At 37.8% G+C, this 19,230-nt stretch overlaps 1 protein-coding gene across 4 annotated transcripts in view; it reads right to left on the bottom strand.

The window, feature by feature from the left end:
* Positions 1-19,230, bottom strand: part of ccser1 (coiled-coil serine-rich protein 1) — a 247,361-nt gene that overhangs the window by 168,809 nt on the left and 59,322 nt on the right. For all 4 annotated transcript variants that reach the window (XM_066712216.1, XM_066712217.1, XM_066712218.1 and 1 more), the window contains exon 6: positions 8,604-8,811. In XM_066712216.1, the coding sequence (XP_066568313.1) occupies positions 8,604-8,811 (208 nt within the window). The remainder of the gene's footprint in view (positions 1-8,603; positions 8,812-19,230) is intronic.

Here is a 19,230-nt window from a genome sequence, read left to right as displayed (position 1 = left end):
ATCAGCTACAGTGAAGGCAGGGCAAGCTGTCATCTTTTGTCTATAACCTCTCATTTTCTTAAAATGAGGGGCTGACATTTATATTTTCCACCGATGCAACTGTCACTAAACATCCCTTTTGAAAAACGGCTCGCATTGGAAGCATTTAAATAAAAATAAATGGAAACAGTTCCAGAATTTTATTTCCCATCAACAGAACATCAGAGTTAGATTGCTCTCTGCCAAGCGAGGATGAAATGTAACATGTCTTCTGTTTATTTCGGTATTAATTTTAAACTTTATTCATGGATAAGGGTGTAATTTTAAGGTTTCAAAGTTTCCTGGCAAGTTTCAAGGTGAAAGAAAGGTGAGCAACGTGTTTGTCGATTTTCAGCTGCAGTATATTTTCGGCTGCAACCTTTCCATGAAGAATAGTTTTCATTACTCTTTAATGAAACATGGCTGAAGTGATCTTAAATCAAGTATAAAGTTTAATGTCAATGTTGACTTAATTCAAAATACACTGAGATTATATTCTTTAATGCAAGTCCTTTAGGAGGTTTAGGAGTACTACTCAATAACATTTACTGACTTTCTTATTTCCCTGGCAGGAATAGATCAGGCATGGTAGATAAATAGTAAATACATTATTAATGCGAAACATAACCCGACTGTGCATTTGCATATTTACACTCAAAGACAGATACTGGTATGATTCGCATCTCTCTGCAGGAGTTCACTTCCAAACCGAGTTCACTTTGACACATTTGGAGTTTACTTTCAAAATAATTACGAAAACAAGCTAATGGCGTGTTCAAAATCTTTCAATACATTTAAACTCCATAGTGTGTCATTCAAAGTCATTGAATGCCCCAGGGCGGCTACGTTAAAAGTCAATTTCGTTGCTGAGTTTTAGATTTTAAATTAGGGCTTGTGTTTAGAATTTAATCACTCACGGGTTTATTACATGTGTGAGAGCCAGCTGATTTTCACGAAACAGCTCGGAGTCTGAGTTCAAGATCATATTTCTTAAGCAAATAAAATGCAAAGGGATAAAATATTGTTAGTAAGCAGTTTACATATTGTGATGGAAGTTCAAACGAAATCTGCAAGTTAATAAGACGGGAGCAGGGAAGGCTTGCAGTCACATTGAACGGGGCACGAGTGGAGGGCAAATGCTTGCATGTTTAATATTCATATCCTTCTGTTTTATGCTCTATTCCTGACCCTTTCTTTTTGTCCTCTTATTCTTTTTATTTTATTTTTGATGTGAGGAAATTATTTCCCACATGTCTGATGCTCTTGGTTAGAAATGCAGAGCTGATTGCAGTTGTCGGAGGAAAGGAGATACGCTACACATTTTCAGCCTATTTAAAACACACACAACAGTTTAATACATGAAGTGAAAATCATGACGTATTTAATTTGCAAAGAAACACATAATAATAAAATAATAATAATAATAATAATAATAATAATAATAATAATAATAATAATAATACATTCTTGAAATATGGACAAAATGCCCCCTCTTGTTGATAATATTCTTGAGTTCTTATGTTTTAAAAGAGCCCAAGACAAAAGCATGTTTCTCCTTCCATTAACTACATACATGAAGGAATACCACACACATGTCAAACTTGTATATGTACAATATATAGAGCATTCAGTGTTAAAAAGTGTTAATATGTAAATACTTGTGTTTGATCACCCATTCCCAAGTCCCCAACTGAAATTCAAAGTATTAATTTCCTGTAACAATAAACCTGTTTAAACAATTATCTGAGGGGAGACTTTTGCCAATTCAAAGTTAAGTTAAGTTAAAGATACTAAAGAACACAGTAGCATCAGTTACCATGGACTAAAACAACAGCTGAAACAAACCCTGAATATTAGAATATAGTTCCTTTATTTCAATAAGAATTTCACAAATCTACTTATTTTGGTAAGATCCTCATTAGTTATACTAAAGATCCAGACCTTTGTTCATCCCACTGATCTCTTTATTATCTGACTGCAGTGAGTGTTTGTTTCCTGGGCCAGTTTAACACTGTTCCAAAGTTCACTGATGATTTAAGGAGACCAATAAAACCTCCCAGAGTACAGCCAGGGAGGACCAAAGTCATACGACCTTGTAGACAAATAAAGTAAACTTGTGATTTGCTTTTTCTCTGTGGATTAATCCAGTATCATGATATCAATTGAGATGGTAAAAAATGAAACAGTATGCATTTTAAGTTAATTCATCATGTGCAATGTGTGTCCTTGTATCTGATATGTAATCTCAAGCGTTTTTCATGTGAGGACTGTGAGACCAGGCTGTGGCTGCACAAACTGTACAAACTTATATACAACAACAGACATCATTTACATGACCTTCTAACTGACTATCATCCACACAAACAAATAATTATTCTGCCACAGAAAGAAAACAACATTGCCTGAAAACTTCCGCAAAACCTGCTCAGTTAAAAACATGTTAGTTAAGTGAAGTTAGTGCTCAGCTGGAAAGTAATATGTTTTATAAATATTCCACTAATTTTAATACCTATCAGTTTTCACAACAGATTGGAAATTTTACATTTGGCATTCTCTCAGCAGTCCATCCCAATAGCCTTCCTAAAAACAGAAATTGAGAATTCACTAATTGAACTAAAAATGTGATTAAATATCGAGAGTTCTATTCTGAAGATAACATTTATTCAAAAGATAATGCAAATATTTGGATATGCTGCTCTGTAATGTGTGACTTCATCTGAATGTCCGAAAAGTAATGACATTTTGCTCTGTCTTATCTACTGCATGCAATATAATTCAGATTGAGAAATAACGCTCACCATTGTTCTTTGTGGCTTCGACTGGTCTTTAACAAAGTCTAATGTTTCGAAAGATATGGGGAAGACTGGGGGGAGATTCAAATTCTGACCTTTTGTTCCAATTGTGGAGGAAACAGGGCTCTGTATACAAGTATAGTGCATGTTTCAGATCAGAAAAACAATTAAACTAACACAAAAAGGTCTGTACCATACTGTACTCCAAATCAACCTCAATGATACATTTATCCCCATTAGGGAACAAGATTTTAGTCTATTTTCAGTCTGTGTCCTTGTGATGATGCAAGGTCAAGCCAAACTTAGTTTTGGCTGATGGAAATTGACCCATCCACACTAAAACCAACTACCGTATTGCCGGGCATGTGGCACAGAGCAATAAGAAATGATTTCTAGCTTTCTAGACCACTGCCACAGCTCCACTGGGTAAAGGTAGTACCCAGACACTGCCTACATTTTACAGTTTATTGTTGACAGTCAGTTTTACTCCTTCACCTCATTCTCGGGATGAGGACATCAGTAAGTCAAAAAACAGGAAGCCCCGGAGGATGTTGTGTGTGAACTAATATAGCGTGTGAACCATGCAAAATGTATGGCTGACCAAAAGAGCATACTAATTGCAACTTTATCTAAACTGCTATTCAGATTATGATTAAGTAAGCAGTGCAATCAATACTTTTATATTAAAAATATTCTCAAGGTATACATTTATAAGACAAACTTTATTTGTGCTGTAGCTCCAGGGGGGTAGAAAGATAAACAGAACAATAGTTATATTTATAAAGTTTACTTAACCTTTTTATTTGTCCATAAGATCAAACTATCTTGGGTACATCATGAAAAATAATTCAATTTTTTCCCCCCCGAGACAAAACTTTCCTTGTAGGAGGTGATAACTTGTTCTGGGCTATCGTATTATTTATAAAGGCAATTTTCACACCTTTGTTACTGCTCAAAAGTGTCCGGCTTGAATACATTTCTCTGTAAGGTGAACTTCAGCAGGAGTAATCTAAGTTTTTCAGTTGTGGTTCGCTAAAGTGCTGATACAGCTGTCTGAACTTATGCTTATGCTCTTACAGTTGTCATGTCATCAATAAGGTAATTCCGATGTCATTAACACTCATTCGTACTCTGCAATAAACACATTAACAATCTGTTGGCTGTGAATGATTTCTGGTCAAACTTGTCAGTATAAATCAGTTGCTGATGATCCACAAGAGAGCGCATAAGCCAGTCTTATCTCCTGTCCCCACTCCTTCATAAACACTGACAGCTCCCAAACATGAAGCAAAATGCAATTGAGACTTGTACATTTCAAAACAAAAACAAAAAATCAGTGGCAGCTTTCAAATTGTGTCCGGCAATTTTCTAAATCAGGCTGGCTTCTTCTGCAGCTGCAGTGGAACACATAAATTGAATGCCACCCGCTGGATTCTGCCAGCATTGCATATTATACTACCGTAGCCGTAGCCATATTTTGTACATAATGGACTTGTTTAGTTATGCTAGCAATGTTCCCTGCTTGTAATGGGCACATTACAGAGCATGCCTAAATTGAAAATGAGATACATGTAATGCAAACGTGCATCGTGAGTGCAATTGGCTATTTGATTAATCATTTAATAAACCCTTACTCAAATAGCTGATTATGTTTATTACCAGAAAAACACAGTTTGGCTTTGTTTTCATTAGCCCTACAGATATTAAACGGTGATTGTCCTGAAATCTGAAAATCCTCATTTAAAAGAACCACAATCTAAACTGTCAACATGGACACTGTGCCGTTAACTCAGAAATTCAGTAGCTGGAAGAGGAAATATGATTAATAACAGACCACTTGCAGTCATTTAACTACCAAATAATAGGCCAACAATAGCCATATTCCTGCTTTACTCTGGTTTAATCAATTAAAAGAGCATGGTTCCATCAGCACTGTAAATCATCACGTGTTCATGAGTACTTTTCTTTATCTCTTGACTCTCAATTAAAATAATGAAATTTTCCAATTGTGGTATGGCAAATCACCAGGGTTGAAAACCAGAGGAGGGGCAGGGTTATAGAGATCTCTGGCAGACACTTTCTCCAGGCTATCTGTATTGGAAACAGTAGAGGTTTTGCATTTTTTTGTGGAGATTGGACTCTATAAAAAGGCTCCTTAACATTTTCACATGATGGGTTTCCATGTTAAAATTGTGTTAAATATATCAAGGTTTTGAATCTAGCCTTGTTTTAGTTGCTTGTTTTTTCCAGCCACAACCCTGATTATCTGTAGATTTCCTTCAATAACCACACATGCAAATTCCAACACTGATCATTCCCTGAAGAGTTTTGATTTACTGTAGTAGTAGTAATTAGTAGCACCAGTAGAACCCAACCATCCGGAAACACTATAGGGATATTACTTAAATACTAAAATAGCTAAAGCAAAATGTGGTGATGTACAAGAATAGATGCAGCTAGGATTATAATTGCAAACCTAATCATTTTTGATTGTCTGTAGTGATGGTCTGAGCATTACATAGAAACAGGTGGTGCATAGTCCTATTCTGTCCCACAGCCACAAGATTGACAATGCTATGGCCTAATGCATCTGTGTCATTAGCCAGTATTGTATCATTTCTGTTTCAAATTGACATCTTACTAGTAATTTACTGTTTACAGTACATTTTAATAAATGTATATACAGCTCTGGAAAAAAATAAGAGACCACTGAATTGTTTTTTAAAATCAGCATCTCTACATGTATTCCAACACAGGCACACCTCGTTCTACTGAATGAGGTACTGACTAGGTGATCACCTGAACCAAATCTTCTTTAATGAGGAAAAGTATAAAAACCACTGCTGTGGTCATCACTATCCTCCAGCAATAGGACCAGCTGGATGGCAAAAACAGTGCCAGTAGTACCTCAAAAGTAATTGGAATCAAAATAACTACTGACCATACCAAAACAGTTGAAAAGGAAAGTTCTGAGTGAGGAAAAGAAGGGTTCAATTCTGGCTTTACTGGCAGAGGGATACAGTGAGCGTCGGTTGCTTCCATCCTTTAAATTTCAAAGATGGTGGTTCATGAGAACAAGGTCAAGCAGCAGACATTGGGGACAACAAAGCTACAGACCGGTAGAGGGCAAAAACGTCTGTCCACTGACCGGGATGACTGCCAACTCATTCGAATGTCACTCAACAACCGTAGGATGACGTCAAGTGACCGACAAAAAGAATGGCAAATGGCAGCTGGGGTGAAGTGCACAGTGAGGACGGTTCGAAACAGGTTCCTAGGGGCAGGGCTAAAGTCATGTAAAGTTGGAAAAAAGCCCTTCATCAATGAGAAGCAAAGAAGAGCCAGGCTGAGGTTTGCAGAAGACCATGAGGATTGGACCGTAGAGGACTGCAGTAAGGTCATCTTCTCAGATGAGTCAAATTTTCAGTTTTGCCCAACACCTGGTCATCTAATGGTTAGACGGAGACCTGGAGAGGCCTACAAGCCACAGTGTCTCGGACCCACTGTGAAACTTGGTGGAGGATGGGTGATGATCTGGGGGTGCTTCAGCAAGGCTGGAATCAGGCAGATTTGTCTTTGGGAAGGACGCATGAATCAAGCCACGTACAAGGTTGTCCTGGAAGAAAACTTGCTTCCTTCTGCTCTGACAATGTTCCCCAACTCTGAGGATTGTTTTTTCCAGCAGGACAATGCTCCATGCCACACAGCCAGGTCAATCAAGGTGTGGATGGAGGACCACCAGATCAAGACCCTGTCATGGCCAGCCCAATCTCCAGACCTAAACCCCAACTGAAAACTCCTGGAATGTGATCAAGAGGAAGATGGATGGTCACAAGCCATCAAACAAAGCCGAGCTGCTTGAATTTGAGTGGCATAAAGTCACCCAACATCAATGTGATAGACTGGTGGAGAGCATGCCAAGACGCATGAAAGCTGTGATTGAAAATTAGGGTTATTCCACCAAATATTGATTCCTGAACTCTTCCTAAGTTAAAACATGAGTATTGTGTTGTTTAAAAATGAATATGAACTTATTTTCTTTGCATTATTCTAGGTCTGACAACACAGCATCTTTTTGTGACTTTGACCAGTTGTCATTTTCTGCAAATAAATGCTCTAAATGACAATATTTTTATGTGGAATTTGGGAGAAATGTTGTCAGTAGTTTATAGAATAAAACAAAAATGTTCATTTTACCCAAACACATACCTATAAATAGTAAAACAAGAGAAACTGATAATTTTGCAGTGGTCTAATTTTTTTCCAGAGCTGTATACTTGCAAGGCTTTGTTTTTGTTTGAGATTCCCTCCCCAATTCAAAAACTTTTTTTTATTATTATTAGTTGTATTTGTAAGTGTTTTTCACTCCAGGGCCCCATTGAAAATCACTATCATGATACATTATTCATAATTCATGTCTGTTTAACAAAATGGAAAATAAACCAAAGCTTTAAATAATACCTGCCTCTCGTTCTTTGAATCTCAGTGTGACTTCTCATTACCATTGTATTGCATAGTACATTATATTGATTTTACTTTTCTCCACAACAGTGTTTATCAGACATACCTATATTGAATTTTCTCGTGTTTCAGCGATTTAGAGTGTTAAATCAAATACCTACTTTTCATTATGCTTTCTCTTTACTTGTCTCAAATTAACCTAAATTAAAATGGAGGGAATATGGTGCATATCTTACAAACTATTGCACAAATCCCAATTAGTCCTATAAAAGCTCTTCCAATTTCATATAATTACTAACTATTAGTATTACTAACAATTACTAATTAATAAAGTTCTTTGACCCCTTCGTTTTCCAAGTTCTGTGAAAGCCAATTACAGGAAGCCTCCACTGACAACATTGAGTTGAAAAAGGTTGCACTACTCTTCATTTAGACAATACAAAGGCTCATGCAAAACCTAAATGCCATATGTAAAGTGTTTCTGTACTAGGAACGCAGTCAAGCAGAGTTTTTCTAAGCTTTGCTAAGCTCCCACAGAGGATATCGTTCTGAGGAAGAATTAAAACTGCATGTAAAAATTACAAAAGATGATAAGAACTGCCAAAACTTTGGTAACAAAATATAGAGGCGTTTTATTTGGTTCCAATGTAATTTGGGCTCAGCATGAGATGTATTTTCTAAAGTGTCAAGAAAAGCTTAAGAAAATGTCTTTCCTTTCCAGTTTATGACAAAGCTTTGAGTCTGTGTTTTGTTTTTATGATGACAGTTGAATTGACAGAGTGAGCAAAATCTAATTTTGCACACCAGAGCTGAAAGCCTTTTCTGTTTTTCTGTTTTATTTTTTAGTGGGCTATATCAATACTTACTTGGGCACAGCAAATTAACTGTAACTTCTGTGATTTGCAATGGTATTCCATTTGATCAGATTTGTTTAAATAAGGATAGTGTCTTGCTGATTGTACTTCAAACTCAACAGGTGGGTTTTTTTTTTCTTACTGATAAATAATCAATTTATCCAACTAATAGTTATATTGGCTATGTTACAACCAGCATTTTATTTGCTAGTTTAAAAGTATGTTTCTTCTTTTCCTTTCAAAATAAAAATGGACATTCAACATTTCCTGATATTTTCTAGATTTACACAGGTATACATTAATCAAGTGTGATTAAGTATATATGGGAAGGCGAAGAGCTCTACCTCCAGTAAATTATTTTCATGTTCAAAGTACTTCTCTTTATCTGTCTGGATATTCCCCAAGATACAATGTGCATTTCGCAAAGCCATCCATAAAGCAAGACGTTTCAGTGAAAGCCCTTGTGTAAATCCATTACCTCCTGCAGTGTCCTCTTCAGCCGGAGCAGCAGCGTCTTTACTGCCGTGCAGTCCTGCATCATCAAGCGAAATGGTAAGGCTTCCAGCCCGACCAGTTCATCATCCCTGGAAAGACACCAGTCTGCTGGGGGAGCACTGGTTAAACAGCTGGGGGAGGGGCGGAAATCGCTGGCATGGATTCCCTTTGGGGAGTGGACAGAAATGGCCCTAGGAGAAAGAAAAGGACAAGTGCAACAATGTCATCACCAGCACATGTCATGGGGACCGCAGACACACACAACATGGCAAACTGTACGTAAAGTAGTAGGTATCCTCAATGACTTGCAATCGTTCCAGCCGAGAGTGTGCACATCGAAACCACTCGCTGATCAAGAGAGCTCTGAATGTCTTTAAAATTGGGTAAAACTGGGGTTGAATGGCAATAGAAAGACCAAATGGTTAAACCTGAATGTCAAAGGTGCTCATCAGTTACACATTATACCTGTTAAACCCCCAACATGAATGTGTGAGCCCTGCGACTGTATTAATAAACGTGTGAGCATTCAGCTCCACAGCACACCCAGGGGGGTATTTATTTTTCTTTCATGATCTTTGAGTCTCTTTGATTGTAAATCTATAAAGAAATCTCAGGTGCAGGAAGAACCTACATTAATAGCACAGGCAGACCACAACAGGTGTTTTTCATGTAAGCCTACCACATCAAAAATATTGTATATGCTTATAATATATTTATACACACACACACTTCCATGACCCAGGTGTTTAATTAACATGGTTTATTTAATACAAAAAAAAAGATTGTACTCAAGTAATAATTAAAAGATCAAGGCCAGAATATGAGATGTACAATGATGAGGAACAAACTAGTATTTGCATTCCTCTGATATAGCCTCCTACAGAGCACATTTCACATTAAAGAATTCCCCTGAAAGTCAAAATACTCTTACTGTATCAGCTATGCAAACAATTAGTAGTAGTAGTAGTAGTAGTTAATTTGAGTGACATATAGTGATTAAAACTGCATTACGCACTATGTATTGGAACAATCTCACAGAAATACATTATGCATAGTGCACAGTTGTCTCAAAAACAGCAGGATACAGTATAAACCTAAAGCAGTAACTAACACAGTGCAGCTAAACTAGATTGCAGGATAAAAGACTATCAACCAGAGCGAATAAGCTGTAGGATTAAAGTAAATGTTTGAAGAGTATGCAGCAGAACAGAACATGATTCAATGGCAAAGACTTGTGATGATTCTGTAGTGGGCAGCTCTAGTGCTGATGAAAACAATTGCTAGGCTGCCCAGCAGAGGGGCCAAATGGATAGGGTATACAGGTTGGTTCGGTCTGGTTATGCCAGTTTCTCAAAACTGCAGGAAAATTGAGAAAAATGCAGTCCTCCATTGCACAGGTACCTGGTTCCTTCCCAGGAGAGCAGGGGAGGAGAAGCAGGGAAATAATGGAGGTGGGAAAGTGAGGGCAACCAGGTGGCCAACAAAAGGATATTTCTAAAAGTCTGATGTTGTCTGACGTGTTAGGGTGCTCTGAAATAACAGAACAACAGTGGGAATAGATGATATAGTTAGCTTTTCAGTCGGCATTTGATAAAGTGCCAGAAAAAAGATTAATTCTCCAACTGTGAGGTGTGGGAAGGCAAAGTAATGTACCCATGCTGATTAAGAACCGGTTAATGTGCAGAAAACTGAGTGCATCAATAACAAGAGAATCCTCAGATTGGAGAGATGTAATTGGAGAGATGTAATTAGAAGAGTACCTCGGGGATCTCGATTAGGCCAGATGCCCTACCTCATTGATATTAATTATCTAAATTCCGGTATAGGCACATTTCTATACAAGTAACAAACACTGTAGCTAGAACAATGGAAACAAATTCCATTTAATGTAGACAAGTGCAAAGTTCTAACAAGTATGTAGCAGGAATGTACTGTGTACTGTGTAATAAATATCACTGTGTGCTGCTGAATGTGGAGAAAAGACATGGGTTTTATTTCTCGGCATGACATGTTAATCAAAGCAGATTGAAGTTAGGAATCATCGCAGTCTTGAACAAAAGAGATCATGAATTCGGCATGTCGCAATATTAGAAAGCATCAAAGTGGACAACATGAAAACAGAAGTGAAAATGCACTGTGTGACCATCCAAGACTAAAAACAGGTGTATTTCTGTGTATCTGCAAAGAAAATAAATGTTACAAAATATCTCAAAAACTGTAACATTGACACAGAGAGATTCTCCATTTTCCAGGCAATAGAAAGAGAAGGCACTAACAGTAAAGCTACATGGACAACACCAGAAACTTATCAAATCTATTTTTTCACATGCAACACCTGTTGACATGCATATAGTGGGAACCTGCCAATCCATAATTCCACTCACTGCAGTCTGTTCACCCACTCGTACTCCATCAGTCATCTCTCATGTGTCATACAGGCCAATACATAATACAACAAATGAACAAATTGACAGAACAGACGCTTTTTTCATCCCGTCTACTACCATTGTGCCCCATTCAGCTGCCACCAGAGGTCAGCGATCAGCAGTCTATGTCAGAATACATCCTGATGTTGTGAAGTTGCTCTTGTACATCTTTTCCATTTAATTATGCACACATTCCTAATAATATACTTCATTCCACCACAGTTTTCATTTTCAAGATTTGTTTTTTTTTTATTAAATAAATACCAAACATGGTTTATTTGTCTTTGCTCTTTTTTAACTAAACCTTCAGGAGCATCCTAAGAAAAATCCACCAGGTTGGATCTTAACTGATTTCGATTTACAGAATTAACAATTTGCCCTTCACCTGGTTCAATAGGGGATCAATAATGAAATCAATGAAATCCATACAGCCTCACACACAACGATATCACAATATTGATCTGACTTCTGGAGAGTGTGCAGCTGCAGAAATGCCAACATCAAAAGCACCCAAGAGATTCTTCCACTCACCCCCCCCAACTCACTCGAGTCATTGGCAGACAGAGCTTCCTTTTCAAAATACAGTACAATTTAAATTCACATCAGAAAAAGCCTGCACCCTTTCTGTATTAAATGTGTTCTCCTCTGGCATTTGATTTGAATAGCAAGCAGCCCAGGTTCTCTGTTTTTTAAAGTACCAGTATGCCATTCACTTCCTCCAGTCTCATGTCACTTCCTTCAATGTTATCTCAATCCCTTTCTTTCACATTCGTGGGGAGTGCTTGACATTTAAAAAAATATGAAAGGAGATAACACAGGTTGAGCTGGCATAGGAGGGGGAAGCATTGCAATTCACACTTTAGTGGTTCTGACAGTGATTGGTATCTTAAGTCAATTGTGCCTGAAACAGACCTCGGCCTGCAAAAGGTACGTCTGAGGGCAAGAGGGACAGGAGAGAAAGAGGTGATAAACCAACCCCTCCAGTTGAATTTTTGTTGTTGTTATTTTTTTAGTTTTTTTACCAAGATAGCTCCCAGAGCTGTAAAGATAAGGCTGACAGGCTTTTCTCATGTCACAAGAAAATTACCTTACATTTCCATTTGTCAACCGCTGCGTAGGGGGACTGTCACAGAACACCTTTTTTTGTAACTCAATTGAAGTTTATGTAGGCTACCCATCCAAATAATAGTCTTTCAAAAAATGAAATGCATATTTTAATCAAAGGAGAATGGAAAACCTATCATTTCCCAGATCGGTATTTGACTACTATTGGGCTGCAAATAATAACACACTACTTAGATGAACATAAGCATGAGACAAAACTATTGGTCACATATTGCTCAAAGGCTATAGCAATAGATGGGTACAGCCTGGATCAGGGAAATTCAGGTGTTCAAACATTCTGTGAAAGACATATTCTGCAGGAGGCAAAGGCAAGTATTTAAGTATTTTGGATAGAAAACAGGTGACACTTCTTTACATGTATTGAAACAAAACGTTATGCAATTGATGTATCAATAACCAATTAACATCCAAAACTCCAATAACAGGGAAATTACTCTATGCAAATCTATAATTATTGTAGGTTTATAACTGCTTTGATATATGGAACAGTGTCCAAGCTTTTTCCAATTTGCATTACCTATTTCCTTTCAATAAACTGTATTTTATATTTAATTTGCTTGAAACAGTCATAAGGAGCATGCACAGTTTCCATTAAGATGATATAAAATAGCCTTTTCCTTGGTGCAACAGAAACACTCTCCTGGTGCTGTCTTAACCCATCCGGGAATTTACTCTTACTGCATATCTTGACAAACTGATTACACAACAGGTAACTCTGTTCCTCTCTCAGGATTCATAGTTTTCCACACACAAAAAAACAACAACAGCCTACAGCCCTACTGATGTTTTCAGATAGAAGTACTCTATAATACTCCCTGCCACTTTTGGAAGCCACTAGCACTTATTGACATACACTTTGTGATCAAAAGCAGTGATACAAACCAGCTGTCAAATCTGTCAGTGATCGTTGTACCATTATGTAATGTTTTGCCTTAACAAACATTTAATCTATACTGCTTTACAACACATTCTGTGTATTTTAAATCTATAACATAAGATTTTTTTTTCCCTTCCCATGTTTCCCTGCTGTCCTGTATCACTTTACTTGTCCAGCCTTCCCAAATCAGGAAAAAGAATATTAAAATATTCAAAATGTTCTTTTCTTCTTGTGGCCCCCAGTGCTACATCTTCAGATATGTTACCAGTCTGACTGCTTTTCAGGAACAGTATTTATCAAATGTCCATGATAAAGCTGATGATAGTGACATTCATGCATTAATGAAGCACAGTACCAGACATTAATGTCACCATTCAATGACTGGTAAATGAAACACAGCCTAGTCAATTTCATAAGTCAGACATTTCAATGCCAAACTGTAGCAATAGACGTAATTCTCCATAATCTGTTACATATTAAAACTTATCTTAAAAGTGGGTACCAATGATGAATTATTCAGTTGCAGGCCCTTCATTATTTATAGTTTAAAGAATAGAAGTTGTATTACTAATCAAAAAGAACACTGTTTTTTCCATCCCCTTCAAGATGTAAATTGTCCTTGACGCAAGTTTCAACATTATTTGAAGCTGTCAAGAGAAATCTTTGAATATGACTTGGAGCCGAGAAACCACCAGTTTCTATGGAAACAGGTGATGGAACAGTTTGTTGCTGAAGCCCCGATTACCTGCCTGAAGCAGTAGCTTTAACCTTGGCACTGTCATCTATCTCATGCATTCACAGCCAATGGCTCAGAAAAGGAGATTTCTTCTATGAACACCTGGTACTGCCTATGGAATGTCACCTTCATGTATTTTAAAACAAACGAAGATCGTTGAAGATCAGTATGTAATGCACATCTCAATGCAAATGTACATAGAGATTTCTTCATTAAACATCCCTGACTACAGCTTCTTCAAACATATGGTCAATATTTCAAAGAGAACAGAGGGCTAGGTTAGCATTAATCCCAAACACACTAAACCAACCCATTGCTCTGTGACTCAACTAATAAAAAGGGGGAGTAAATCAGTGGCATTTGCACAGTGACAGTGTACAAAAATGTTGCTTAGGTCCAGATTTTGAAAACACAGATGTACAGTAAGAAGACCCATAAAGCAAAGGTTCCATCTATCCATCCATTTTCGAAACTGCTTATCCTGGTGAGGGTCACGGGGAAGCTGGAGCGGATCCCGGCAGGCATAGGGCAGGAATACACCCAGGATGGGACACCAGGCCATTGCTGGGCAACAAACACAGGACAATTTAGTGAGACCAATCAAACTGACCACCATGCCACCGTGCTGCCCAAGCAAGGGTTACTGAACTACATAATTGTCAAGTACATTGAAAGTGTATCAATACAAAAATCTCAAAGCTGCCTGCAGATAGATTGTTTATTTTTGTATTTCACTTGTCATTTGTGCAAAGAAAATCAATCCAAGTTACATGCTGTAAAATGACATTCATCAGTAAATATATTTAATCCAGTATTACATACTGTAGAAGGCAGGTCACAGAGTTCTCACTGAATCAGGCAATGCATTACTCATCTTCATGTTACACGATAATGTCTACAGAATCTTATTAGTGTTTAAGGAACATCCATAAAATTACACAAGACTACACACCATCATTAACCTTCTTGATCTTTTTCATCCCTTGACATTTCCTGGCCTTCAGTCTGAAATAGCAGCTTTTCTGACTTTGTTCAAATCTTAATGGAAAATTACCGTCAAAAACCTCAAGACAAGAATGTATGATGTCGTTTACAGCACAAAATTAGGAGGTGCTGCTATACGCAAAATATGCTGTCAGTATGTAATACTTAAGATGAAAAAACAATTAAATGGCTTTTCAAATTCTGCCAAGTTATTTTTGACAGGATGTTTTATTTACCAAACATCTGTCTGTTTGTTGATGTTTGATTTAAAATAGTGCATCTGACGCAGGAAATTCTTACATTGAAAACAAGCATCTCCAAATTAAAGGCAGTCCACAGTTCCTGTCTGATCATGGTGATTACTAGCCCCTTCAAAAATGCATGATTCCTCCCTCATGAAGGGAGCTTTCTTAGTCTACTATGCTGCACAAACAAATCAAAATTAGTAACCTTACATGGTGCAGTAAAATGAATAATCAAACAGGAACTGCAGATGGCGCACACCATGAATATTAGATGCTATCCATTTGCTTGAAATCAGTTTAAACTTTAGTGAATTTAAGTTTTATTTATTTTTCAGCATTAATTTCCTAACACTTTTGTGTCAACAAATAGGAAGGGGTCATGTGATTGCAAGAGGATTCTGAGTCTTTAAACTATAAGGATTAATAATAATCTGGATTGGTCAACCACATATTTATCTGTTGTATGGTCTGTGAGCCAGATAATGACAAATGTTTGGTCTTGCTCTGCTTAGACCAGTAACTGTTGTAGCCTGGTTTCACTGATTGATAGCAAATCTGAAAGTGTCACTGAATAGGAACTAAGAAAGGAATAAACAGAATACATTATTGATCTTTGGAAAATGTGTGCACATTGCCATGAGGAAGTGCAACAAAGGTTATTATGCTGGTACTTGGCATATTTCATCAAATGGCATATCATAAGAACAACAACAGAATGGAACACAGAGACCCCTGCATCGATTTCAGCACCTAACATTCCTCTTTCTGCATTTCTCATGATATACATTTAGTCTGAAACATAGAAAGTGGATAAAGTGGATAATTAAATGTCTTAATACAAATATCAAGTCGGGTCACTTCAGCCAGAAACCCCACTGCCTAGTCAAACAGGTTGATTTGTGGTCAGAGTTGTTCAGAAATTCCTGTTTCATAACTTTTGCTCATCTATTAAACAGATATTACTAGGTGTATTTATGCATGGTTTGTCACAGCAGCCCTCAAAAGAGATGTCTTGATTTTGTAATCATCTGGTAAGGCACCAAACACGTATCTTTAAGACAATATCAGAAATTTTGATAAGAAGCACAGGTCAGTGTCAGTAAGCCGTGGTATTAATAGAGTGTGTATCTCCCCAGATGCAGATGACTGGCTGAGGAATACATGGCCAGAGAGCCTGCAGGTGTGAATGATCTGGAGTACAAGGACAATATGCCTCGCGTCTTTTGTCTAGGGACTGTGAGACTGTGTGAGCGATCACACTTCATCATGGGAAGATTTATTATCACCATATTGTGAATGCACGCAATTTCCACAGTGGACACAACACAGCGCTTCACTCGAGGCGTGGGCCTCACAGTCTGCACTGACCGCTGGTTACTCAACTGCACTGGGGCTTTTTTTCTTCAAGATTCTGCTGCGTGGAAAATTGCAGGGAAGGTCAAGTGAAAGAAGGTATACGTGCTCTGGAAAGTTAATTTTATTGAGGTCTCATTCTACTTGTTCTACTGTTTCTGTAGAAGGAACCCCATTACTCCCATTCTTGAAGAAATAAGGCACTCCAGCATGGTTCAATATATCCCTAACTCTATATGCAGTGGCATATTCTCTTTGCCAAATCTACATGTAGATAATTACGGTGTGTCCTCTGCTACTGGTCTTAATTTTGAAGTATTTGCTCAGGCTGGAGTAATCTTATACATGTGGTTTATTGGTATGGTAGGACTAAAACTATTTGAATTATACCCAGGCCAACTCACAATGTAACTCTATGTTTCCATGGAAACCATTTCTTCAAGAAATTTGAAGCTTATCGTGGCGTGCTGAGCGTGTTGGACATTTATTGACTTCTAAGAATTATTATAGTACCTTTAATGGAATTTTCAATTATCTCACTGTAGACAATGTACTGGAAATGTAAGGATACATATGACACGCTGCAAAGTAAATTAAATAATTCATTTTCACAAGCAAAATGTATAATTTGTTATAAAAGTAATAATTTTCTCTCTGCTAATACTCCTGCAAGTAGCTTTCCATATCTATAGCCTTTCTCAACTAAGCCTTCCCCCTTTAAAATCAATGCCACCACAGGTATAAAATATAAGCAAGAAAGAGTTAAACACCATGTGACACACTGCCACTGCTCTCTTTGTACATCAGCTGTCTTTTCTGGTATGGGGAATGGGGGTGTATGGGGTATAGTATGGGGAGTTCAATATAGGACAAGGAGTTTTCTATCATGCATTTTTCTTCAATTAAGTTTTGCTTTAGTTTTTTGTAAAAAAAATTGAAACCCTGGATCAGGAACATAGTCAGTGCTCAGTGGTTAATAGAAGCTGAAACAAAATGTGAAGGTCATCTCGTCCTTAAGAACTACATTTTTAAAAGTGTACCTTGGTTTGCATGGTAATCATGATTACCCTCCCAGTTTTGTACTAATTGGCATTGATTCTTTTACTGGGTTTTACCATGCATTGGTTGGGTACAAATGCACGTTTTCAAATACATTTTATATGTTCCACTTGTGTACCTACTGTGGTGGGTTGTGGTATTATCACAGGTGAGTAGAGTAATGCAGAGTGAAAGCAGGGTAAAATAATAGCATTGCAAGATATATTAGTTTAAAATCTAGTAATCATAGCAATTTCTGATTCTGATTCATAGTTTTCTGATGTTTCTACATACACTCACCTAAAGGATTATTAGGAACACCTGTTCAATTTATCATTAATGCAATTATCTAATCAACCAATCACATGGCAGTTGCTTCAATGCATTTAGGGGTGTGGTCCTGGTCAAGACAATCTCCTGAACTCCAAACTGAATGTCTGAATGGGAAAGAAAGGTGATTTAAGCAATTTTGAGCATGGCATGGTTGTTGGTGCCAGACGGGCCGGTCTGAGTATTTCACAATCTGCTCAGTTACTGGGATTTTCACGCACAACCATTTCTAGGGTTTACAAAGAATGGTGTGAAAAGGGAAAAACATCCAGTATGCGGCAGTCCTGTGGGCGAAAATGCCTTGTTGATGCTAGAGGTCAGAGGAGAATGGGCCGACTGATTCAAGCTGATAGAAGAGCAACTTTGACTGAAATAACCACTCGTTACAACCGAGGTATGCAGCAAAGCATTTGTGAAGCCACAACACGTACAACCTTGAGGCGGATGGGCTACAACAGCAGAAGACCCCACCGGGTACCACTCATCTCCACTACAAATAGGAAAAAGAGGCTACAATTTGCACAAGCTCACCAAAATTGGACAGTTGAAGACTGGAAAAATGTTGCCTGGTCTGATGAGTCTCGATTTCTGTTGAGACATTCAGATGGTAGAGTCAGAATTTGGCGTAAACAGAATGAGAACATGGATCCATCATGCCTTGTTACCACTGTGCAGGCTGGTGGTGGTGGTGTAATGGTGTGGGGGATGTTTTCTTGGCACACTTTAGGCCCCTTAGTGCCAATTGGGCATCGTTTAAATGCCACGGCCTACCTGAGCATTGTTTCTGACCATGTCCATCCCTTTATGACCACCATGTACCCATCCTCTGATGGCTACTTCCAGCAGGATAATGCACCATGTCACAAAGGTCGAATCATTTCAAATTGGTTTCTTGAACATGACAATGAGTTCACTGTACTAAACTGGCCCCCACAGTCACCAGATCTCAACCCAATAGAGCATCTTTGGGATGTGGTGGAACGGGAGCTTCGTGCCCTGGATGTGCATCCCACAAATCTCCATCAACTGCAAGATGCTATCCTATCAATATGGGCCAACATTTCTAAAGAATGCTTTCAGCACCTTGTTGAATCAATGCCACATAGAATTAAGGCAGTTCTGAAGGCGAAAGGGGGTCAAACACAGTATTAGTATGGTTTTCCTAATAATCCTTTAGGTGAGTGTAGAACTGGCAAATATAAAAGTGGCTATGTCTGTGACAAAGATTAATATTGTCTGATGTAAGAAACAATTTTATCACCAGAACACTAAAAAGGTCTCCAATTTGGAAAAAGAAAAAAAAAATGATGTTGTAAAATGTTGACATATGACCACTTATACCTCAAAAGTGAGAAACATCTGCGTAACCAAACAGATAAAGAATACTTGTGTGCACAATTTATGTACTTAATGTAGTTCTTTTATTCATAAGTGTCAGAGTAGTAGGTTAATGGATTTATCTTAAAATAAACAGTTTTCGGTCTTGGTTGGCTTGT

This window comes from Amia ocellicauda, chromosome 8 (assembly GCF_036373705.1).
Source record: "Amia ocellicauda isolate fAmiCal2 chromosome 8, fAmiCal2.hap1, whole genome shotgun sequence".
Classification (NCBI taxonomy): domain Eukaryota; kingdom Metazoa; phylum Chordata; class Actinopteri; order Amiiformes; family Amiidae; genus Amia; species Amia ocellicauda.
This window is presented reverse-complemented; position numbering and strand designations above follow the sequence as displayed.